The 23,169-nt window shown below is 36.7% G+C and overlaps 5 protein-coding genes across 7 annotated transcripts; 2 read left to right on the top strand and 3 right to left on the bottom strand.

Moving 5' to 3' along the window:
• Nucleotides 1–236: 236 nt before the first annotated feature.
• LOC112089214 lies at nucleotides 237–799 on the bottom strand. The gene is made up of 2 exons (XM_024160196.1): nucleotides 361–799; nucleotides 237–265 (listed from the first exon to the last, which is right to left on the bottom strand). Exons 1-2 carry the CDS (start codon nucleotides 797–799, stop codon nucleotides 237–239), a joined length of 468 nt encoding a protein of 155 aa, XP_024015964.1.
• Nucleotides 800–5,904: 5,105 nt separating this feature from the next.
• On the bottom strand, nucleotides 5,905–7,241 carry LOC112089213. The gene is made up of 8 exons (XM_024160195.1): nucleotides 7,221–7,241; nucleotides 7,035–7,138; nucleotides 6,872–6,981; nucleotides 6,740–6,793; nucleotides 6,499–6,624; nucleotides 6,326–6,410; nucleotides 6,165–6,249; nucleotides 5,905–6,021 (listed from the first exon to the last, which is right to left on the bottom strand). The coding sequence occupies exons 1-8, from the start codon at nucleotides 7,239–7,241 to the stop codon at nucleotides 5,905–5,907; spliced, it is 702 nt and encodes a 233-aa protein (XP_024015963.1).
• A 1,392-nt stretch (nucleotides 7,242–8,633) lies between these two features.
• Nucleotides 8,634–12,545, top strand: LOC18025753. 3 transcript variants are annotated; one of them, XM_024160318.1, is made up of 11 exons: nucleotides 8,634–8,858; nucleotides 9,092–9,159; nucleotides 9,248–9,325; nucleotides 9,831–9,943; nucleotides 10,036–10,095; nucleotides 10,548–10,649; nucleotides 10,767–11,274; nucleotides 11,356–11,561; nucleotides 11,649–11,812; nucleotides 11,906–11,979; nucleotides 12,088–12,545. In XM_024160318.1, exons 1-11 carry the CDS (start codon nucleotides 8,698–8,700, stop codon nucleotides 12,165–12,167), a joined length of 1,614 nt encoding a protein of 537 aa, XP_024016086.1. In that variant the 5' UTR covers nucleotides 8,634–8,697; the 3' UTR covers nucleotides 12,168–12,545. The 3 variants fall into 3 exon arrangements, with proteins under 3 accessions (XP_024016086.1, XP_024016085.1, XP_006408872.1); XM_024160317.1 differs by having other exon boundaries at nucleotides 11,900–11,979; XM_006408809.2 differs by lacking the exon at nucleotides 11,906–11,979.
• Nucleotides 12,546–13,579: 1,034 nt separating this feature from the next.
• LOC18025752 (casein kinase 1-like protein HD16) lies at nucleotides 13,580–17,485 on the bottom strand. The gene is made up of 16 exons (XM_006408808.2): nucleotides 16,939–17,485; nucleotides 16,634–16,765; nucleotides 16,476–16,549; nucleotides 16,304–16,373; nucleotides 16,159–16,214; nucleotides 15,978–16,049; nucleotides 15,802–15,896; nucleotides 15,654–15,720; nucleotides 15,427–15,556; nucleotides 15,134–15,352; nucleotides 14,895–15,034; nucleotides 14,638–14,812; nucleotides 14,434–14,524; nucleotides 14,188–14,345; nucleotides 13,907–14,095; nucleotides 13,580–13,817 (listed from the first exon to the last, which is right to left on the bottom strand). Exons 1-16 carry the CDS (start codon nucleotides 17,239–17,241, stop codon nucleotides 13,758–13,760), a joined length of 2,031 nt encoding a protein of 676 aa, XP_006408871.1. The 5' UTR covers nucleotides 17,242–17,485; the 3' UTR covers nucleotides 13,580–13,757.
• Nucleotides 17,486–19,611: 2,126 nt separating this feature from the next.
• On the top strand, nucleotides 19,612–22,839 carry LOC18025751. The gene is made up of 6 exons (XM_024160194.1): nucleotides 19,612–20,445; nucleotides 20,628–21,146; nucleotides 21,401–21,530; nucleotides 21,588–21,819; nucleotides 21,896–21,977; nucleotides 22,123–22,839. The coding sequence occupies exons 1-6, from the start codon at nucleotides 19,612–19,614 to the stop codon at nucleotides 22,837–22,839; spliced, it is 2,514 nt and encodes an 837-aa protein (XP_024015962.1).
• Nucleotides 22,840–23,169: the final 330 nt, after the last annotated feature.

The following is a 23,169-nucleotide window of genomic DNA, read 5'->3' as shown; positions in this document are numbered from 1 at the left end:
TGTAACGAACATTCTAGGAATGAGAACCTTATCTCCAACCTTATCGGTTCCTGTTATGATTCTACCCTCTATAACATGGCAAGCCAATTGTGTAACAATCAATCTAGTGCCGTTACATAGACTTCCCTTAGGATCAGTGTTACGCAAACACATAACTGGTGTGCCTATCTTAAGTTTCAAACAATGTTTGGGCAATCCAGAAACTTTGATTCCATTCAAAAACTCTGTAGGATATGTTACCTTATTAGATGGGTTTCTTCTTCACCTATAAATAAACATTATAGGAAATTAAGTACGTTCAGCATGACTGGGATTCAATAATATATATATATAGTACATATAATCAGTATACTGTGTTACCTGGCAGCAATGAGAACATATAATCGTTAATTTGATCAACCTCTTCGTTTGTGGGACTCAGAATAGCACGATGTTGATAAAAGTCTTCAGCATGTTGACTATCTATTAAGTTTCCATACATTTCTTTAACAATAGTTTTCATTGGATCGCCACAATCTTTGATCAACAAATCTTCTGAAATGTCAATATCCACAACTCCATCATTTGGAGTATTGATTTTACCATCACCAACAGCTAATATCCATTCAGAGAATGCTTTAAGTTCAGCGGCAGTGTTGATTACTATCTTACCTCTAGATCGAATAACGGTTGAAAGACAACTCCAAATAAATGTTTTACCAGTACCTCCAAGACCATATACAAAGAAAACACCACATTTGTTGTTCAAAACAGCATCCAAAATCTCTTCGTAAACATCTTTCTGCTCATCTGTTATCATGGCAAGAAGCCTCGCATTCTCTTTTCTTTGCTCCTCAGTATTGTAATTTAATTTCATCATCAATCAATCGGTTGCTGTTGTACTCCATGAAATTATCTGGTTTTGGCATACAGTCCTATTTGTTTAGTGAACGTCCTCTACTTTCTAAGAAATCATGAATCTCTGGCAATGCAATATTTTTAATCTGCTCGGTCGATAGATTCAAACCTGAAACAATAACAAAAAACAAAGAGATATTTAAAAAAATGATAACCAAGTTGATAATTGTAACTTGTAGAGCAAGCTTCATGTATTCAATAATTACAACTGTTGCATACCTTTATATCCGCTTTCAAGACGACGTCTGTAAAGTATATCATCCATCAAATACTCCCATGTTGCTTCCCAAACTACGCCAGGTTGTGTTAAACAATCACCAAGCAACATTATACTGAAAAAAGCCTGAAATACCATCCTGAAGCCCATATGCTAGCTTCTTTGATGCCTTCGATATATTCTTTGTCATCATCTAACAATCCTAACACATCACACGCTTCTTTGAAAGTTTTATAGACAACACCGTCAACCGTTTTAATATCATCATAACATGTTGGACCTCTGACTGTTTTAATCAACATCCTCAGATAATACGTCTCGTCGCCGTTTGGATGAATATGAGCAATCCTTCCAATAGCAAAACTTTGTTTTCGGGGTTTCCACTCTCTATCTTTTAGATGCCAAAGAAATTGTGTTGGTAGGTATGCATAAGTTAGCTTTCTCGCATCTGGATATCTTTTACATGATTCAAGCCAACCTAGAAACATTGAAACACTGACACCAACTCATTTCAGAATAGACTCAAGAGGTTCGTCTTCATCATGGACATAAACTTCACGGTTCGGGAGATGGAAGCAAAGTTTTTCCACCAAAACACTCCTATAATGAGTTGGAAAACCTAAAATTCTCTATGTTGCTTCGCAAGCAGAGACATATCTACATTTAGACAAGAATTATGTTTAAAATGTCTCAAATATATATATAAACATATAGGCCATATAATGATATAATTATTACAAATATACCTGCAGTTGTAATAATTCTTAATTTAATCCACAACTCCATTCTCATCTTTGTCTAAAGCCGCAGAGAATTAGTCAGGACCCTTATGAATAAATTTGAAAAGATATTTTACAGCTCGCGTTTGAGTGCACCACTTAACATTTATATGTACACGGTCGAAGTTTCATCAATGAAAAGTCTTGGAAAACTCTTTGAACACTTCCCGTTCACCATGCAAAGATTGTCAAGTTTAGCAGCTCCACATGATCCATGCATCATATTTTCACCAACAATATTATAAAGATCTGGATCTGTTGTCTTGTCGGGAATTTCAGCGCTGATGTACTTGTCAATAGCATCAGTAGTTCGTAATTTATTCTTATCTTTCAAGAATAACAAAATATGGGCGTGTGGCGAACCCCTCTTCTGGAACTCTATCGTGTACATAACTGAAATACATTATAGTAAAGTTAAAACATGGTAATACTGTTTCATAAAAATAAATGACATAATTGCACCAATGGATTACTATAACAATAAAACATACCGGCAGCTGTTGGACCAAAATAACTTCTTTTTTCTTCTTTAGATCAGTCATCAGATTATCCAGCTTCATCTTGAAAACGCGGCACATAATGTCTGGCTTATCCTCTGTTATTAGATTATATTTCTGGAGATACCGTGTAATCTCGGGCCATTTTAGATTGCATGTAAATGTAATGAACAAATCTGGAAAACCAAAATATTTGCATATGGCCATAGCCTCCATGTAGTGCTAATTCATATACCGTGGCCCATGGTAAAACTCGCCGGCATATAAATTCTTGGACCTTCTGAACTAAGATTTTTGGCACCCGCTTCAGATGCCTTCTTTATAGTTATATAGTTATTCAACGAATCTTTTTTTGGTTGAACCACAAATAACATAGTCTACGGGATTCAATCATGGTATACGCATCTACAAGAAACTGTTGAAATAGTCTACCTGATAGATTGATTGTAGGAGCCTCACCACGTCTCTCACAAATCCAGAATGCAAAAAACTCTCGCATTGTTACTGATTTACGTTTCCTAGCCTCCGTTTCTTCATATGCAATTGGAATATTCAAGTGGAAACCGTCTTCTCCATATGAGAACAATAAAGGATATTGCAGAGGAAGGTATGCAGGATGTAATTCACTAATCCTCTGAAATCTTCTGTCCGCACTGGACTCAATAATGATGTCTCTAGTTTCCGTACTCAAAACAAATTAAAATCACCTGGTATCAAAACTGCAACTTCCTCCGAAGTAGGAATATTATGAGTTCTTCCATCAGTAGATCTTCCTTCTATCAACCTCAATTTGAACGTCACCCCTCCATCAGCCTCATATATATCTAGCTTGCCTAAATACCTTGACCTATGGATTGACGTTGTCTAGCATCTTCTTCAATATTTCCAAGACAGTAAACTAAAAATTATCTGTCTCAGCGCCCATAGTCCTAAGAATATTACAAATAGGTTTAGAAAATAAAGAGTATGCACATATTATGTCTTTAGTTATGTGATAATTGTCCGTATTGGGAAATGAATATAATACGTATCCATAACAAGCTATTCTATTGTATAGTTCATTAAGCGTGTCATGGATGTAGAGTTGCAAAAATTTGGGCATCTCGCCAATGTTTGGAACCATATCACTAATTTGATGATAATTCTCCCCATTCATTTTGAAGACTTACAGACCACGACCATTGTTAATGGCATAGTCTATTCTTCCGCCTAATGACGTGAAAGAGAACATCATATTGTATGCTCTAATGAACTCACGAAAATGTTTACTCAATGCATCTCTTTTGCATAACAATTCTATTAACTCCATCGAAGGATTTCTAAGTTTAGGAAGGACAATTTTGCCCTGCTTACAGCAAAGCGTGAATATGGGTATCAATTGTCTCCTGGATTTCCTATCCGCTCTCAATACCAAAAATAATCTCCACAGTGTCCACATTCGAATGCGGGATCTCCATCATCATAATATTCTGCCAACCAATAATTCATATTATAGTGTTCTATATGAAAATAAGTTAATAACAAAATAGACATTCTTGTTACTTACTATTTGGTTGAACACCAAATTGAAATCTTGATATTGATCCAACTACATTGGGAACGGTTGTCTGTTGTATATTTACATCTGCCTCCATGTTATCAATTTCCATTCCCATTCCTGAAGTTTGGCATTCATCTTAATTAGGATCAATATTTTTATCATAATCATCATCTTCTTCATCGCTGTGAGCCTCATATCTATTTTGATAAGCTATAATTTAAAAACTCTAGTGGTCAGTTTTATGTAATGAATAACATACAATAATTTTTAAAAAGTACACAACATCATATTAATACCTTGGGGTTGCTCTTGAATAAAATTTAATCTGGAGTTCTGTGGTCGTAATCTGGAATCATTACGCTCAGTTCCATACGTTTGTTTACCCTTATTTTTTTTAGTAGTTGTTTGAGATCTCGTTTGGCATCTCGTAACTGTTAATGAAAAATATTAGAATAGTATAATATAATTAAGTTAACTTGTGCTGAAAGCTGTTTACAATGTACATAGAATGGATAACAAACCTTGTGAATTTGTGACGTCAGATAAAGGACTTCTAGAGTCATCTAAGTTATTTAAAACAACAGAAATTGAGAACACACGATTTGAAAGAATATTCATATGAGATCACACATACAAATTAACAAAAAACCATTACGAAATCTATCTGATTGGTTTGTTAAATCGAACAATGTATCGGTATTTTGTTGATTTGTGTGGGTGATCATAGATGAGTTAACAACAGATGGTGAGTCTTGGAATTGTCTTCGTCTACCGCCTGGGCAATATGTAAAGTAAATGATGGTTTAATATGTTCAAAGTAACTATAGAAATGAAAACCTATTGGTTATATATGTGGAAAACTACTCAGCTTGAGAATACATTACACTTTTGTAAGGGTGGTGAAGTTTGAGAAATCTTAGGTCGTCCACCTACACAACAGAATACGTAATCAGTATAATTATTTTCCAAATGATTAAGTATTAAACATTAGGGATTTTGTTAATATGTATAGGAAAAGTTGAGTACCAGGAATAATACTTACGTTTTCGAAGGGGTGGAGAGTCATCGTCATGATGAATGCATTGACTTTTTCCATTGTCACTTTGCGTTTCATTAGAACATTGTCCAATATTTGAACACCTACGTCTCCCACCTGATTGGACATGAAATAGTTAAGATTTAATGGTTATATAAACAGTCATAAGGATTAAATGTGTGCTAACGTTTCAAGAGTGGGGGTGAGTTCTCCTTGTTAGATGAGCTATCTCCAGAAGCCATTTTTGAGCTTTACCTATGTATGACTGTTTGAATTTTGAAAACATTTGCCAAGAAGGTTTCCTAATATTACATATATTTAATTATTATGACTGTTTTAAATTCAAAGAAATCTCTTTAATTATTTCCCAATAAAAAAAGATCTTGTTTACACTAATTAGTTTCCTAAAATTATGTATTTTTAATTCAAATTACGGTTGTCTATAATTATTTAGTATTTCATAACAAATCTACCTTCCTTTTATGGGGTTAAAATGAAATCTTGTTTGAATTTAGAAATAAATGTATAAACTGAAAATAGTCATTAAATTAAAATGTTTATTATTATTCTGATTTTGCTATCTTGTTATAATCGATACTTCATATACAATATAAGATATCTCATACAGACATATGTAGCTAAATAAAATACTTATATTTCCTTTTTCAAATATATTGCGGAATATTGTTGATCCAGAATAAATTTCCATTTGAATTACTTTACGGAATATTTACCAAACTTAAATATTATTAGCTCTGCGAATCGGTATACATAATTTGTTGTTTCACAATCTACATTTCATTGTTAGGTTCGTATTTTCAAGAACATGGGATTATAAAGATAAATATTTCAACTTTATTAATAATTTATTGAAGCATGAATACAAATATTCAAGAACATCATATAGCAGAAATATCTAATTTAAAGTTCTAATGGAATTACTTCCTAGGACGCTTGTTGCTCATGGATTTTTCGCATTCTTCTTCACCAATGTCATGACTATTCAGCTGATTGTTTGCATGTTGCGACGATCCAAATGAATTATTACCAATGTCCTGAAAACATCCAAGATTAATTGGAAAACAATCCCACCTCTGCCTCCAAGTAATTGGAAAACATCCACGAAATTTTGCACAACTTTAAAATTGTTTCAAACCAAGCCGTGTATTAGTATATACAATTACTGAGGACATATTACCTGTGATCTAGAATCCCACTCAGTAATTGATAAATCCGAATAACCCTGATCAGTGTGAACAACTACTTGGTTGTTTTTAGGCAACCTACAAAAAAAAAAATCAGTTGTGAATACAATACTGCAAAAAGATTTGATAAGTGTATATATTACAGAAAACATACTTATCTTTGAAGTCTTTGACGATCTTAATGTCAGAATCAAACATAATTTTAGTGGAGTTGAAAGAGTTCGATATTGAAATAACACCTAAAAAGCACAATGAAATTATAAGATATCGCATAAATTGTTAACAATTACAGACAATTGTGTGGACTATAAGATATTGAGAACTCACGTTTGAACTCTTGAATACAGACAAAGCGCATTAGACTGACAGCGACAGATTCCATATGTTGTTTAATGTACTCAACGGTCATCAATGCATATTCTCCCCATAGTGTACATTTAAGGTAAACATTGCCTGAGAATAAAGCAAATCAGCATCGCATGTTGAAAAGATTTTTCAAAAACTAGAAAAAACATTTAAATTTACTTGGTATCACGTAATGTAATCCACAATTTGCCGGTTCTTTTGCCTTTACTTTGAACAAATTCAATACTCCCCACCGTGACAATTTGTCCAATAACATCTTCAATAAGAACGTCAAGAATTTATTAATAAAGTAAAACATGGACGTTTAGTATAATTAACCAATGAGAAAACATACCGAAAAGAAGATTTATGTCGACCTTGCCCTCCTTGATACGTTTGAAAACAGTTAAATATTTTTCCGCAACGTTTGCTGGAAAATCATAAATCTCATATGCAACGGTTGTCCTGCAGAAATAAATCTTATATGGCAAGAAGTAGCCCTAAAAACACCATTGTACTCTTTCAATAAGAAGCAAGTAATAGAAAGAGTTTTCCCTTCAATAAGAAGGCCCTTGTGTTTTTCGAACAATTCTTCATCGGTGACAGCATGAATCCTTGATCCCTGTTATAGAGAAATTTTTATCACTATGTAGTTCAAAGATAAAATCAAGACGGCATAAAAAATAAATATATGAATGACATACCTCCTCATCCAATAAAATCATTTCGATTCTAATACGTAAATGTTTGTTAATCACTTTCCAGATGTAACATATTTTAGCCCTAACTTGCTGAATGGTAGTAGGATCTAATTTAGCAAAAGAAACAATAGGAGCTCTATAAAAGCGTACTATAGACATTTTGAGAAGAGAATAATATCGTTTCAGCCTTTTGGTATGATGCTATTATGTATATGGAAAACAATTGAGCAGAAAAAACCCTAAACTATTAAATTCAAATTAGAGAATATTCGTATTGTGGTTAGAAGAAGTAGCTATAGTTCCGGAAATGTTTTTTAATTCAAAGATACAATTTGAATGAATTGACATAGATGAGCGGTAAAGATGGAAACGTAATCTTACTGATTAAATTGTATTTAATGATGGTAAAATATTCAAAAAAGTGAATATTTAGGCATGTATGAAGTCTTAGGTCATAGGGTGTTTTTAAAATACACTTAATTGTGCCGGTCGGTATAAAGATCGGCGTGTTTATCCGTTTATAATTTTTTTGGTTTTTAATTATTTTAACACAGAAAAACTTGCAGAGAAATTACACATCAACATTTATGAACCAATGAAATGCACAAAGCTAGCGTCCTTGTTATATCATATTTGATGTGGAATAAACGTCATCATTAACGTTGGCAAAAACGATTTTTTAAGTCAATGAAATTAAAATACCTAAGATTTTTTTCATTAAACTACTCTCTTATTTAATATATAGGATATCTACTTGGATGATAGGTAAACAAAGCTCTAAATTGGTCTTCCTTAAACTTTTCCATAGCTTGAGAACTTGATCTATACTACCAGAGGCTACTTTATCACCATATGGACTCCAATCCACAACATAAATCTTTCAAACACAGAGAAATTAAGAGAGAAAAAAATAAAAGAAAATACTTCACCCACATGTTTAAGGGAAAAAATGGAAAAGTGAGGATACTACACCAAAAAATTATGATGAATGGTTTTATGATTTTAAAATTCATATTCAAATATTGTGTTATTGATTCTATGATTTATATATATATATATATATATTCTTTTTTGAAAAAGAAAAAAAAAAATATATATATATATATATATATTATTCAATTTTACAGATTTACTTAGAAATTTCGTAAAGAGTTTTATAAAAATTTCATGTTTAGATTAGAAACACTCAAATCCGAAAAAAAATTATGGATTTACAAATACTAATTAAAAATCGTCACGTTTAATTTAAAAATCAATAAATTTTACAAAAGTTTAAAGATTCTACAAAGATTTCTAAGCACATTAACCAACGTTGAATAATATCAACCCGAGATAGTTGGGCCGGGTAATAGATCATAAACCGGCCCGATCACTTACCAGGACGTAGACAAATTCGACACCGTCGTCTCTGGAAAACGCCGAGGTGGTGTAGGGGTCTCTGGTGGCGGGTAAACACAACGAGACACAGAAGGAGAGAGAGATGGACGACGACAGGATTCTAGAGAGAGAGAGGATTCAGATCGAGCAGATTCGGGAGCTTGATTTCGAGGAGTTGCAAGTAGAGGAAATCGATGATTTTCGAGATTCCGACGAAGAAGATGACCTCGCTTCATTTCGCGTTAACTCCCACATGACTCTTTCGTGAGCAATCTCTCCTAGAATTCACTTGTTACCTATTCCTCTTACATTCTTATTCGTCTCTCTAGCAACCGTGCGGGGTCTCAATGCAGTGTTACCAGAATTGCGACTAGTTTGATGTTTAATCGTTCTTTTGACAAATCAAATCTACGAACAGTAATTGATTTTTCTTGTGCGGGTGATGAATAAAGCCTTTGTTTTCTCTCGTCTCTGACTTTGCATATGGTGCTTGACAGTGGTAATCTTGGTGCTGATGAACTTACTTTCAACCCAGCTTTGGCTTCTTTACATACCTATCTTGGCGGTATGACATGGTTTCTCTCGTCTTCTGTCTTCGCTGAGGTGTTTCTTTTTTTTTTTTTTTGTGCTTATGCTTTTTATATTGTTTACAGAGGTTGAAGACACTCAGAACAGAATTGCTTTTGTGGATGGAGGCACCGTGTTGAAGATCCCGCTTTTCTATCTTGAAGGTATTCATTTATCTATGGCATGATGATTGATTTCTCCTTTTAGTTTGTTACATTTGTAGCTTTATCATAATAATTTATATGCACGTTCATTGACACGAGTATCTCTAAGTTGAATTGAACGAGCACATCATTTTTCTTCTTCAGATATACATGACGTTCCATTTCTATGAAAATAAGTTTGTCTAAGACATGTATGGTGTGAAGAGTTTTCTGTTCCCTCTTCAGTATTTTGTACACATATATCTATGTAAGACATTGACACTGCTACTTTGCATTACTTCAGGAGTAGCTTTTGTCTAAGAATCTAGTTGCACGTTCACTGAAATGAGTTGATAAGTTGAATTGAACAAGCACACTATGTTTCTTATTCAGATATACAAGAAGTACAATTTCTAAAAAACAGTTTGTGTAAGACACGTATGGTGTGAAACATATTCTTACACAAATTGTTTTGAACTCATATATCTATGTAAGACATTGACACTGCTGCTTTGCAAAACTTCAGGAGTAGTTCTATTTCCAGAGGCAACACTTCCCCTTAGAATTGTTCAACATAGTTTCTTGGCTGCTGTTGAGAGAGCTTTAAACCAAGATAACGCTCCATGTACGATAGGTGTGGTAAGTGGCTTAATTGTTTTGGGTTCTTTAAGTATCGTTTATTATCAACAAACTTTCTTACACATATAAAATTTATCCTTTTTTATCTTTAGATTCGTGTTTACAGAGAAGGTGCTCAGTTCAAGTATGCTAGCGTGGGGACAACGGCAGACGTAATCTTTCTATATATCTTATTTCCTTTGTTTCTGAATGACTGTTAGATGATGGTATTATGCGTTTCAGGTTTCTGTTTCCAAAAATTTGTTGTTCTGTCTCATCTCAAGAAAGCTTCAGGTTTTGGGTATACTTTCATGAGGTTCTTATAGAGTGAGTTGAGTATCGAAAAGTCAGATTAATGCAGAACTATAGACCATTTGAACCGTAGTACTAACAGATCTTAACAAATTACATTTTACAATTGGCTTCGTTGTTGATCGATTTCATGCCTAAAAGATCTGGGCTTATGAATTTTGTTGCGTAATGTTTCTAGAGCTATGTTTGAGACAAGGGTCTTGATGTAGGAAGTTGGGAAATGACATGACTGTTGTTCTATATTTAATCTGTGCGATAGTTTTGATCTTCTACTTCTTTTTATGTAACTTATGATTCTGTGTAATAATTACAGATACGACAATACCGTCGACTTGGAGATGGCTCATTCAATGTTATTACTCGTGGACAACAGCGGTTCCGTTTAAAGCGTCGGTGGACTGATGTTGAAGGATTCGTAAGGATATTCAATCATAAATATACATAAACGCACCGCCTCGTTATTAGTAAAACTGGTGGATACAACTCTGTTTACTGTGAAAGAAACCTATTTCTTATTAACTTATTCTTGCAGCCTTGCGGAGAGGTTCAGATTGTTGAGGAAGATGTGCCCTTGAGGACTCCCAGGGATGCGTTTGGGAAGCTGGTACCGATAAGCAACTTGCGAGGTCGCTGTCACACGAGCACAATGGCTTTATCTGCACCTCTTAGAGATACAGACGAACAGTCAGTAACATATTCTGAAGAAAGTTTTGAAAGTGCTCTTTCTCTGTCAGAGAAAAGACTTCATTATTCAGCAGTTGACTCAATCATGGATGATTGGACGAGTAGTGATGATGATCAAGCAGTCAGCTCTAGGTCCATTGGATGTTTATCTTCTGGCAAAGACTGCGAAAAGGAAGACTGGCAATCTGCAAAAGGCGAGACCTCTGTTTCACAAGGGAAAGCTCATAAGCAAAATAGGTTGACAAGTTTCCGGGAAAATACTGATCTAACCCGATTCCGTATGGCCCCAAGAGCATTTTGGCCATTCTGGGTGTATGGGATGTACGACTCATATTATCTTGCTCAAAGAGCAGCTGGTAAATTCCTTGTTTTGTTTTGATCGTTTTCTACAAACTGTACGCATATTAAGAGTCTGCTAACGTTAAGAAAATATGCAGATCTGTGGAAGCAGATAGTTGGGGTTCCAAACATGGAGGCTATAGTGAATAAACCAGATGTTTTATCCTTTTTCATCGCTAGTAAAATTCCCGTATCTGAGTCAATTAGACAAGAGCTCTTGGAGATTGACGGAGTCTCTTACAGATTGCAACGAGAAATTAAATTGCTTGAGAGTTTTGATCGTGTTCGATGTAAACACTGTCAGGTAATGTGGGAGCGCATAGTAGATATCATTTCTACGTCCTTCTCCGTTGTATAATTGGTTCACTGATACGTTTTCATATTAATGCAGACTGTCATAGCAAGAAGAAGTGACATGTTGGTTATGTCTAGTGACGGTCCTCTCGGTGCCTATGTAAACCCATATGGCTTTGTGCATGAGATAATGACCTTTTACAAAGCTAATGACATAGCGCTTAGAGGTAGACCTGTTAAAAAAGACAGCTGGTTTCCTGGGTAAGAGATTTTTTCATTAATACTTGCTTCACTATTCTTATCAATTACTTGATACCTCAAGAAATAAAGCTGAATCACTATCATAAGTCATAGGGAGCTCCCGACTTTGGTTCAAAAACAAGCTAAATTTCAGAGCATTAGATATAAACCATCTGGCGCAATTTGTTGTAAGCAAACCCTTTTAGATCAATTGGTCATAGGCATAGGCTGACTGGTTTAGAGCATTGGTCAACTCCATAATAACTCTTATGTATGTCTTTTAAATTCAACAACAGGTATGCTTGGACGATTGCAAACTGTTCAACGTGTGAAACCCAGCTGGGTTGGCTTTTCACAGCGACAAACAAGAAGCTGAAGCCATCGTCTTTCTGGGCAGTTCGGAGCTCACAGGTCGCCGATGACATTCGCTGAAAACGTATTAAAACAGGTCTCACACTCACGGATCAACTCGTGCTTCCTTACCAAAATTTACCGTATAATAAAGGGTTGCTACCTTAAACATCTTCCCTAACCGGAACTTCTTATGATGATGAATATTACAAAAATAGTTTGTGAAATCAGAAGCGGATTAGAGTACAGAGTCTAAAAGTAGTAACAAAACAGCTCGAGGATTTGATGTTTTCAACTTTTCATCAATACGGATACATACATACATTATATATGTACACACGTGAAAGCAAGTGTTGTGGAGGAACCCTAGTTAGACTGAGTATAATATTACAAGTTCTCTTAAGAGAGGAATCTAGATTCTCTTATGGGTTTTGTGTAAACTTAAATAAACCGAAAAAAAACTCTTTATTAGCATTACGTTGCTTTACAAGAGCGTTTTAGTTTTGAGAAATGATATATATGGACAGACACAATGTAGGAGGCTATTTTCTAAAAGGTTAATGAATGACCCGTAAACATGTTTCGCTCATTGTGGTCTTGCAAAATATTGAATCAACGTGTGACAAGATGATTATGCTACCACAAATCATTTGGACTTCTCCCATAAGCAACATCAAAACCTATTGTTTCTCAGGACAGAACTAGAGAATGGATAGAAAACCATAAGAGTAGGAACTTTGAAACAATATAAGGGCACAAAACAGAGAACCAAGAAGAGAATAAAATACTTCCGTACAAGTAAAACATGCAGATTGCAACAAACACATTTGAGATACTTGTTCACCCTTGTAAGATTGTCTTTACTCCATAACTTTCAACTTCTTGCTTCGAAGTTCAAACTATGTCAGTTTACAAAAGCAAAGAAGTGCTGCAACAGAGCGGGAAAGCAAGGTAAGAAGAAATAATTCACACGACAACGTAGAACTGGCAAAGTGTGGCTCTCTAAGAAAACAAGTCATTACAATTTCAGAAAAAATTGGTAAACCAAAATCACCTCATTTAAAGTAGTAGATGACAATCAAGAAGAGTGCAATTCTTGAACCCAAATGCCACAACATCAGTAACTTTCTGTTGGATTCCTCAAACAAAAAGGTTCAAAGACCCCTTTGATAGTTGAACTCCTTTGTTCCTACATGATCAACTTAAAAAGGCATACAACTATGCAAGGAGACATACAAAGCCTCAAGACAAAACTTTGAAAACATGTATAATAAATACCAGAAACATCCATTTCTTGCTTCCATATAAAATACCTTCCATACCAGAAACAGGTATGATGAATACCTTCTAATACGATTAAAACATTATTTGATGATATATAAGACTAGGCTATCCATCTTTTTTGGATTTCTTAACTCACACAAGTCATCCAAGTTCAAAAACAGTTGATACACTACATTACAGCAGTACTGAAGTACATCTTTTCATTCATCCTTGCCAAAATATTCTCCTAAGCCCATAGCATCACTGATCACAACAGTTGTTCATTCTCAACAGAGCGGATGTATGGTAAAGCTAAATTGAGTTGCATTCCTAACAAACAAAAATTAGAACTTCATGAAACAGTTCGGCCGTAACAAATAGATGAAATGTAAAGATTCTTGCTCCATTTTTCCTGCAGAAGAAAAGACTAGAAGTCACAACCCTGGAAAATGGAAAGCCAAATAACAATAGACCAAGAAAATAAGAGACCGGCAATCAAACCTTGACATGATTACTAGGAAAAGCAGAGGTTCTAAGAGTTTCTTGTGTCTCATCGGTAGGCTTCCTTCTTGGCACACTAAGAACAAAGGCAGCCTGATCCCAAGTTGCAGCAGTTGATGTAATTCGGTAGCCATTATCCCATCTACGATGTATACCTTCACTAGGGTATAGAAAATCTAGTTCTACAACCTGCATCACAAAAAAAAACCCATATGACCATGATGTAATGATGCTTCGATTCAAGGTAAAACCCAAAACACAAAAAGTAAACTTCACAGGACCTGTTCTGAAAAAGCAGCCCCACGAGACATGACAATCCCCCATTTGCTTCCAGCAGTTGCCATCGATGTAACATAAAATCCTTCCCTCCACTTTTTATTTATCCATTTGAAGGGAAAAGAATCGCTGACTTTGTAGGATTGCTGTAAATACGGTGTCCCTGAACACAGAGGATGAAAGATGTGAAACACAGACAACACGAAAAATAACTTCTACGCCTGCAGTCAAAAGGAATAAAACAACATTACCCTTCGACATAACCACAAATGAGCTCCCATTGTTTGCTCCTGCTACTGCTGTTATATAGTAATTCTTTTCCCATTGTTCCATAATCCACTCCTACAAGATTTGGCAAAATACACAAGTTGGAGAATATCACAAATGGAAGTGACAGCAGCAGTGCCGACATGACAAATTTGGAAAGATTACCCGAGAATATTGAATGAAGCTACCTTGTGGAGAAAGCTAGGTGATAGCTGGTAAACTTGAGCCGTACAGCCAGTTCCTGCATCCATGATTACAGCCCAGAGATTCAAGCAAGAAGCTACACTGCTGATAAATAACCCATCCTCATTTCCTTTTTCAATGTGCTGTGGAAGCCTTATATCCGCAACATTATAATGATACCTGCACAAAGATAAGAGACATGTCAGCTGCATGTTCATAAATGTACATTTCAGGAACTGTAAAGTATAATCCAATATGGCACCGTTGCTTCATCGGTCTGTGAGCACTGTAAATGCTGATCCATTGTGTTGCTGGCATGCCCAATCTAAGTTTCTTTGTTGGTTGTTCGTCCTCCTCATCCATTGTCAGCCTCCCCCTCTTTTGACCCACTTGATGTATGAGCTTCTCACCAGACAAAAACGAACAAGCTTTAGTCATTCTAGATAGGAACTAAATAGAAGAAACTCAGTAAACATGTCATAAAGGAGATCATTAAATCACCTTCTGTGCACCATCAGTATTTATTGGCCTAATGTCTGGGTTTGGGCCGACTATTCCATCGAAAAGGGAGATATATTTAGCATAGTCAGGCTCCTCATCGAACTTCAAATTGACCACATACTCAACAAATTGACGAAAAGGTTGGGGGCAGAAGCAGCAAAGAGTTTCTGGAGAAGTAGCCATCTTCTTCTTGCAAACAAGGAAACCTTTGTTCTCTCCCTAACAAAAACAAATTAATGATTGCCGAGGAAAAATGCCAGGAAAAAAAGATCACTAACTTTAGAGTTCCCAACCTGGTACCCTTGCCATGGAAGCCGGCCTCGAAGAAGGAAAACAAGAGTGTAAGCAAGAGATTCCAGGTCATCCCTCCGGCTACAAGTTCTGCCAAGATGAGCATGTACGCTAGCATAACGTACCGTTCCTCTGAAAATGCAAAAGCCAACACATTATAAGTAACAAAAATTGAAGTCTCTAATAAGAATCAACCTCACACGATTTTCTCCTAGCTGAATAAACTTACCTAAAAACATCAGGACGCTGATCATATTCAACATGTAGTCCAGTTGCAGTATCACGCCATCTAATAGCTGCAAGATCAACGGATTGAATAAGCAACAAAAAGACAGAAACGTACGTGCATTCTTACTAACAGCAAAAACTAAGTCTACCTAAGCCGAGGTCTACAAGGAAAAGTTTTTTCTCTTCGGGAGTTCCAGGAGGCCCAAGCAGAAAATTCTCTGGTTTTACATCACCATGCACATATCTACAAAAACAGGAGCATTGCTTTAAGAAAGAGAGTTGGTAAGTACCAGTCAGGAAAATAATAACAATAATAAGAAATTACCCCCTAGAATGCATCTTCTCTAAGATGGATATTGCCTCAATCGCAATGCATGCAACCATCTCTGTTGACATCCTGAAATTTACAAAACAAACAAAGCATCTGGTGAGTCCCACTATAAAAGGGTTCAACAAAATCTTCAGATGCTACAAAAAAAGAAATAAAGTTTGCAATGAATACTAACGCTTGATTGGTACTATTCCAAACATCCCATAAGCTAGGCCCTAGAATATCCATAACCTGTATGAAAAAAATGTAATTAGTCACACCGCAAGTACACCTATGAACAGAATGTGCTCTTGTTCAACACCTAGCTAAAGTCAACATACCATCACGTAAAAATCACCTTGCCGACCTTTATAATGAACTCGTGGCACACCATGACTGCCACCAAGTGCACTGGACAAACAGAAGATAAAGCATACATTAGCTATCACATCCTCTTATAACCCACAAGCAGAAGAGTCATAGAGCCAAAATACAAGAAACCGTAGAACTCACTTGTAAACTTGCCACTCATACGGTGGCCCATTACTACATCCTTTGCTACTTCTATGCTCAAACTTCAAAGCCACCTACAAAGTAGACACATCAAAATTACATACAAACCACACGAAATCAAAAGGAAGCTGGTAAATTCGGATACAAAAACCGCATACCTCCATAGCTCCGGGGCCAAATCTAGCATTCAGAGTGCTCGCACCCATCTTCCGACCAACATAAACTTGTCCAAAACCTCCTTTCCCTAGTTTTCTATCTAATTTGTACATTGGGGAACCACCAACTTGAACCTGTAACCAAAGAAACAAATCAAATTATCTTACAGCAGATAAAGTATTAAACTTTTGCAAGAATCAGACATGCCCCAATTGAAACTTTATCAAACACATCACCCACAATGCAAGAGACAATTTACCAAAAAGGGGACTTTAAAAGAGCAAAAACCCAACAAAAAAGTTTCCACCTTTTCAGGAAGTGGAGGAGCGTTTCCTTCATCGTCAGGCACAGGTGCTTGGCCGCCACTATCGAATTCATCCATCTTCTTGTTATCTTCTCTCAAAACCCTAATCCCTTCTTCTTCCTCTCTTTCTTCAGTCTTCACCAACGGCGTTTTTTCACTTCCTGCTACGATCGCTTCCTTCTGCTCACTCCGATCCTGCGCGACCACTCTCTTCTGCCGCTTCGGATTTCTCCTCGGAGCAATTGGCTTCTGGTTCGGTTTCTTATTGGTCCGATCTCTGCGTGCTTGGCTACGCAGCTCAGGCATCGTACGTCTTGTGGTCGAAGTCCATGGAGAGATTGAACTCTGTGAGAAAGAAACAAGCTTCCAGAACCATAGAGGAAGATGGAAGTGTAGATATAACGAAGAGAGAGAGAACGATCAAGGAACTGGAGAATCTGAGAGATGAAATGGGAAACCTTTAGAGGGTTTTCTGAGACTTGGCGAACGAATCGAAGGAAGCTGATCTTTTAACCTTCTCGTACTTTCTCTTTAGGCTTTAGCTAAAGAAATGTTATTTCTTTGCAATCTATGGTTTTTTCTTTTTCTTCTTTACCCCTTTCAATTTAGAGTTTTTTTTTTTTTCTTTTTCCCATCTACATTAAATTGGATATTCAAATCTCCAATACATGAAGAGTGAGATTATGGATTTAAAATTTACTAAATCTGAGTAAGTTAAAGGTAAACACGTTTATTGTAAGTTGTAATGTTTCCGGTGGTTTTTCATCAGTTTTGTCCCAAAGAGATTCGATTTTATCAAAGAATTTTACCAAAATATCGAATTTAATGATCATCAATTACATTTCATGTTTACTCGAGATCAATTTGAAGGATCTAATCGTTTTTTGTTTTGTTTCAGAGATGGATTGGCAAGGACATAAATTGGCGGGGCAGTTAGTGCAGATCCTGCTCTTTATCACCGTTGTAGTGTTCATTGTTAGTTATTACGGTGCTGTAAGTGTTCATTGTTGGTTATTGAGGTGTCATTTAGGAGGATGATCAGGAAGTGAAGTAGAAAATCAGGAAGTGAAGTAGAGAATCAGGAAGTTTCCGATTTTTCTTCTCTTCTCTCTCTTTTCCACCACTGATTTGCTTGGTTGGGTAATTATAAGAGGTTTTTGCTAAAAATAATCCAAAATTTGATTTTGAATACAAAAGTAGACTCCTGCAAAAACATTTGGCAGAAATAACTTAAAGGGTAGTAAAAAGACCATTTAATCATGTATGAATAAACAAAAAACAGAAGTCATAATTATCGTTTACACCCTGACAAAGTCTACTAAAGGGAAAAAAAGTCTAATAGTAGATTTCATTTTATCGAAATGAAGTCTACTAAATAATTAAATCTGTAAATTTAATTTTAAAATTTTTAAAAAATTATTTTGGTATCAAATTTACATTCATAAATTCCGTAATCGTAACCCAAATGTACATAAATTATTTTTTGATATTGCTAAATGGAAATGTATGTTTTTAAATTAAGTAGAAGTAAATTTATTATTTAGGTTTTAAAAGTTGTAGACTTCTATATTGAAGTCTACTAAACCGAATAAAATAATCTAACCGAAATTTTAACCGAAATTAAACCGGGAATAACTTCCCTTAACCAAGAAAAACTGTCTGTAACCGGGTAAATTTACCTAGACCCTGTAAAATTAGTAACCTTAACCGAAAAAAACTTAACCGAACCGTATGAAATTACCAGACTATATATACGAATTTTACAGATCCCGTTAAAAAAAAACCGTTGAAAGTTCGTGTAAAAAAAAAAAGTCGAAGGCGATTTCTGTTTCTCTGCTCCGGCGCCGCCGACATACAGAACCGCCGCCGATAAACTCGTTCAGGCAAGTTTTCTTTCTCCAACCACACACCCATGCTTCCATACTCCTCCGTATTCATCACCTTTCCGTTTTTGTAACCACCAGTTTCCAGATCTGAAATTAGGGTTTTTTTTTTTTTGCAGATCTGCTTTCGCCGTTGGAGGTTAACGTCATTTCCTGCCTCAAAACGGTTAGTAGATATTGTTCCGAAGTTATATACTTAGCAATTCTTATATTTCTTCTATCTTCTTGTAATTTTGTCCGTCGGGTTTGAGTTAGATCTGTCCGTCGGGTTTTTTTTCCCAGATCTGGTTGCATTTTCTCGACGCCAGCTTCATCTAATAACGGCGGTAAACACTATAAACTTTGTAGATTCCATTTGGATGATTTGTTTTAGTAGACTTCATATACAATATTTATCATGTATTGATTGCTTCGGTTGGGTTCAGTAGACTGCATATGCAGTATTTATGATGTTTTGATTGCTTCATGTTGATTTCGTTGACTTAATATACTGTTTTTTTATGTTAAGATTGCTTCGGTTGGCTTCAGTAGACTTCTCGACTCGGATTGTACTTAGAATGTGAAAGTAGACTTCATTTTGAAAAAGTAGACTTCATTTTGAAAAAGTAGACTTCATTTTGAAAAAGTAGACTTCATTTTGAAAAAGTAGACTTCATTTTGAAAAAATAGACTTCATTTTGAAAATGTAGACTTCATTTTGAAAATGTAGACTTATTCGTGTATAGTTTCAAACCGTTACTAGTTTTTCTATTTAGAGCTTTGTTACCGTTGATGCAGAAATCTGTGTTAGATAATGGTGGCCTCTGAATTCCCTAGAAGACTGTACACCAAAGGGTTTGCCCCGGATAAAAGCATCGGCTATTATTCTGATGATTATAGGCTGGTACATGCACTAAAGTCAGCTCTACAAGAAGATGAATGGGAAGAGATTTACGAGTCACCGTTGGGTGTCTTTTTAAAGTTCCATGACTTGGATTTTGGTTGGGCTTCTAGGCTGGTGCACCACATGCTGACCTTTCAGATAGTTTGCAAGCAGAGGTACGAGATATGGAGCCTGATTGGTACCACTCCAGTTCGGTTTTCATTGCATGAGTTTGAGGAGATCACCGGACTCAACTGCGGATACGTGGATGACTTGGCTTTAACTGATCTTGCGCTTTCCGATGACACGCGTGCATTTTGGGAGCTAATGGGGGTCGATGCCGAGTCGGGCCCAAGCACTATCAAAATTATTGAAGCATGTTCCAACTGCTCATCATGGTCTCGGGATGATAGGCTGCGGTTGGGTTATCTTGGGATCTACGCTGGTTTCATAGTGGCAACGAGACCTGGCTTATCCACAAATGTCAACCATGCCAGACTAGTGATGGATCTCGAAGGTTTTAAGGAGTTTCCATGGGGAAGAATTGCTTTTCAGCATTTGATCAAGTCTGTTAAGGAGAAAGATCTCAGCAAAAACATTCATATAGAAGGATTTGTGCAAGCTCTTCAAGTGTGGGTGTACTATGCTCTGCCGGATTTTGCTGCTGAATTTAGCGAACCATTGCCAAATGATATTCAACCTCTTCTGCTGGCTTACAAAGGATCAAGAGGACGAAAGAACGCCAAAGCTAACATGCTAAAACAGGTACTGTATTAGTGTAGTAGACTTCTATGTAGTAATGAATTTTCAAAGTAGACTTCAGAGGTAGACTTCATGTGTAGACTTCAGGAGTAGGCTTCTATGGTAGACTTCAGGAGTAGGCTTCATAAGTAGTTTTTTGAGGCTTCATATGGCTAGTAATTCATTTACTTATTGTGTTTTTCCAGGCTCGCATACAGTGCTGCGTGGCTAAGGACTTGGCGGATATGTTTCCCGTGTGGGATGATGACGAACAGGATCCAGATATTGTCAAGATTGTCAATGCAATCCATGACCCCCATTTCAAGTTCTCAAAAAACCATTGGCCTTTGGAAGGTGTTTTGGGTGCACACATTGTCAAGGCAGAAGCCGGAAAGAGGAGCCTTCCCTCAGATGAATCAAGTCGCAAGAGACCCTGCACAACTTCTACCTCTGCCGCCTCATTCGTTGGTGATGAAAGGGTCGGAGTTGTCGCTACTATGAAAGCGCACTTCGACCAATGCTTCAAAAGCTTTTCCACCAAGATGCTGAATGGTCTTGGTAGCTGTGAAAAGCAGATCAAACTTCTCACCGTGAAGGTTGAATCTGTAGAGCGCGCAGTAGAGGAGTTGACTACAGGGTCGGCGAAGCACACTGAGGAAGAGGTTAAAGACAATGTAGAGCCAACCCAGCAGCAGGGCGGCACTGGATCCAAGAAGCATGAAGGGGTTAGTACCAATAACCCTCCGCCTATACGAAAACATTACATGCGAACAAGATCACACAAAGTTAGGAACAGTTAATACTAATGTCATTTGAATTCGAACATGTTTACTACTGTTATGTACCATGTGAGATTATTTACTTATGTTTTAAAAACTAGTTGTTTACAATTTTCAGACTATGATGAAACATGTTACTAAATTATAGCATTGGTGTAGTCATTTGTATATTCATGCCTGTTTGTGACAATAAACTGCAGAGTAATTCAGATAAAGATGATGCTCCGATGAAAGATAATGTCAACGTTGGTGCGTGTGAGAGTGTTAACGCCCCCGGGGATGCAAAAGGAAAGAACGCTGCCATGAAGGAAGAAGAGGCCCCAGAGCCTAGTTTTTGTGAAATTGACCCGTAGACGTGTGATGTTGACTTCAACGCGGTTGCACTAGCCAAAAATGCCAAAGCCAGAGCAGCGGCTCAGTTAGTTGCTCGAGCAACGAGTGCCAGACACCAACAGCTGGCTGCGACACAGAAGAGTCCGTTCTTAGGAAACAGCACCGCAAAGTCCATCATTCCATCGTCGGCATCTCACTCCGGCCGTATCCGTGGATATGATCCTTTCGATCAAACCGGTGTCAAGGCGAAGCATACCACTCTAATGAACTTTCTGAAATCAAACCCGTAAGTAGACTTCTATACGTATGTAAGTAGACTTCCTCGTAGTATTATTTCCTGTCTCACTTTTTCACTTATACAGTGCCTGGCCAAGACGCCCAAAAAAATCTTCGATCGACTGGTATTACATTCTCCGGACACCGACGAAATGGCTAGCTGATACGGTTAGTGTTTTACTTTCTCATATTAGACTTCATGTTTAGACTTCATACGTAGACCTATTATGTAGACTTCTATAGTAGACTTCGTTTGCAGACATTAGACTTCGTTTGCAGACTTCACTCATGTCTTATTTTCATCAATGTGCAGCATATGGAAGCTTACATTAACATACTCAGGCTGCGATTATCCAAGCATCCGGAGTGGTTTGTATCCGACCGGATTTGCTTCCTCAACTCCATGTTTGCTACTGTTTGGAGGCGTGACTACAATGACTTCAAAAACTCTGAGCCAAATGCAGATGGGTCTGGCAAACTTCTACCGCCTGGAGCGTATTCGTACTACACTGGCGAATTACCTATCTACTGCCAGACTAAGAAGACGTGGGCATATGATGTCGACTATTTGTACTCCATGTTGCACATCAAGGAGGACCATTGGGTAGCTATATGGGTTTCATTTGTGACGAGGCATATCACGATATGGGATAGTCATGCGGGAACCAAACATGCATCTGACGCCCAAATTGACGAAGCTGTGGAGCCTCTTGCTGTTATGATACCCTACCTACTTCAGACCTGTGCACCTGACGATGACAAGTGGAGATTCCCCTACACGCCGTTCACCCATTCACGAGTACCAGGTACGGAGATACCTCAAAACATTCAGAGTGATGATTGCGGAGTGTATTGCTTCAAGTACATCGAGTGTCATGCTTTGGATTTGCCATTTCCTCTAGAACTCTGTGATAAAAACATTCGAAAAATCAGGGAGAAAATGGCTGCAGAGATCTTTGACGAAATAGGTGCTAGGGGCCATGATAAGCTAGATACAACCGGGCTGGATGTCTATGATAGGAAAGCTTAGTGTTTCCGTTTTTAAAACTAACTTTGATTTTTATGGCAAATTTTGGGCTACTTGCCTAAATGACCTTCAAAGTGATTGGAGGTCATTTTAGCAATTGGTAGATGATAGGTGTGGAAGTTTTTTGGCCACTTATCTTATAATTAAATTGCCAAATATGTTGTATTTTCGTTTAAGATATTGTACTTAAACTGAAGTCTTCGACTGAAGTCTACTAAGTTGTAATTGTATTTGTACTGAAGTCTACTAAGTCATTAACATGTTAGTATTTATAATTTTCGATTTCACCCTAACCACTGATTTCATCCTGTAAAATATTATTGAACATGCGGA

Source organism: Eutrema salsugineum, unplaced genomic scaffold, assembly GCF_000478725.1.
Source record: "Eutrema salsugineum unplaced genomic scaffold, Eutsalg1_0 scaffold_12, whole genome shotgun sequence".
Taxonomy (NCBI): Eukaryota; Viridiplantae; Streptophyta; class Magnoliopsida; order Brassicales; family Brassicaceae; genus Eutrema; species Eutrema salsugineum.
This window is presented reverse-complemented; position numbering and strand designations above follow the sequence as displayed.

Excerpts from the sequence above, each read along its gene's own strand:
- LOC112089213 (XM_024160195.1), bottom strand. The coding sequence starts at position 7,241 with ATGATTTTATTGGATGAGGAG. Across the intron at positions 6,794-6,871 it reads CGACATAAATCTTCTTTTCG|ATGTTATTGGACAAATTGTC; the intron begins GTATGTTTTCTC and ends TTCTTATTGAAG. Across the intron at positions 6,625-6,739 it reads TGAATTTGTTCAAAGTAAAG|GCAATGTTTACCTTAAATGT; the intron begins GCAAAAGAACCG and ends CTTTATTCTCAG.
- LOC112089214 (XM_024160196.1), bottom strand. The coding sequence starts at position 799 with ATGATAACAGATGAGCAGAAAGATGTTTACGAAGAGATTTTGGATGCT. Across the intron at positions 266-360 it reads TATGTTCTCATTGCTGCCAG|GTGAAGAAGAAACCCATCTA; the intron begins GTAACACAGTAT and ends GTTTATTTATAG.
- LOC18025753 (XM_024160317.1), top strand. The coding sequence starts at position 8,698 with ATGGACGACGACAGGATTCTAGAGAGAGAGAGGATTCAGATCGAGCAG. Across the intron at positions 9,944-10,035 it reads CTCCATGTACGATAGGTGTG|ATTCGTGTTTACAGAGAAGG; the intron begins GTAAGTGGCTTA and ends TTTTATCTTTAG. Across the intron at positions 10,650-10,766 it reads GGACTGATGTTGAAGGATTC|CCTTGCGGAGAGGTTCAGAT; the intron begins GTAAGGATATTC and ends TTATTCTTGCAG.
- LOC18025752 (XM_006408808.2), bottom strand. The coding sequence starts at position 17,241 with ATGCCTGAGCTGCGTAGCCAAGCACGCAGAGATCGGACCAATAAGAAA. Across the intron at positions 16,374-16,475 it reads TATGAGTGGCAAGTTTACAA|TGCACTTGGTGGCAGTCATG; the intron begins GTGAGTTCTACG and ends CTGTTTGTCCAG. Across the intron at positions 16,050-16,158 it reads TGGAATAGTACCAATCAAGC|GATGTCAACAGAGATGGTTG; the intron begins GTTAGTATTCAT and ends TGTAAATTTCAG.
- LOC18025751 (XM_024160194.1), top strand. The coding sequence starts at position 19,612 with ATGGTGGCCTCTGAATTCCCTAGAAGACTGTACACCAAAGGGTTTGCC. Across the intron at positions 20,446-20,627 it reads AAGCTAACATGCTAAAACAG|GCTCGCATACAGTGCTGCGT; the intron begins GTACTGTATTAG and ends GTGTTTTTCCAG. Across the intron at positions 21,820-21,895 it reads AACTTTCTGAAATCAAACCC|TGCCTGGCCAAGACGCCCAA; the intron begins GTAAGTAGACTT and ends TCACTTATACAG.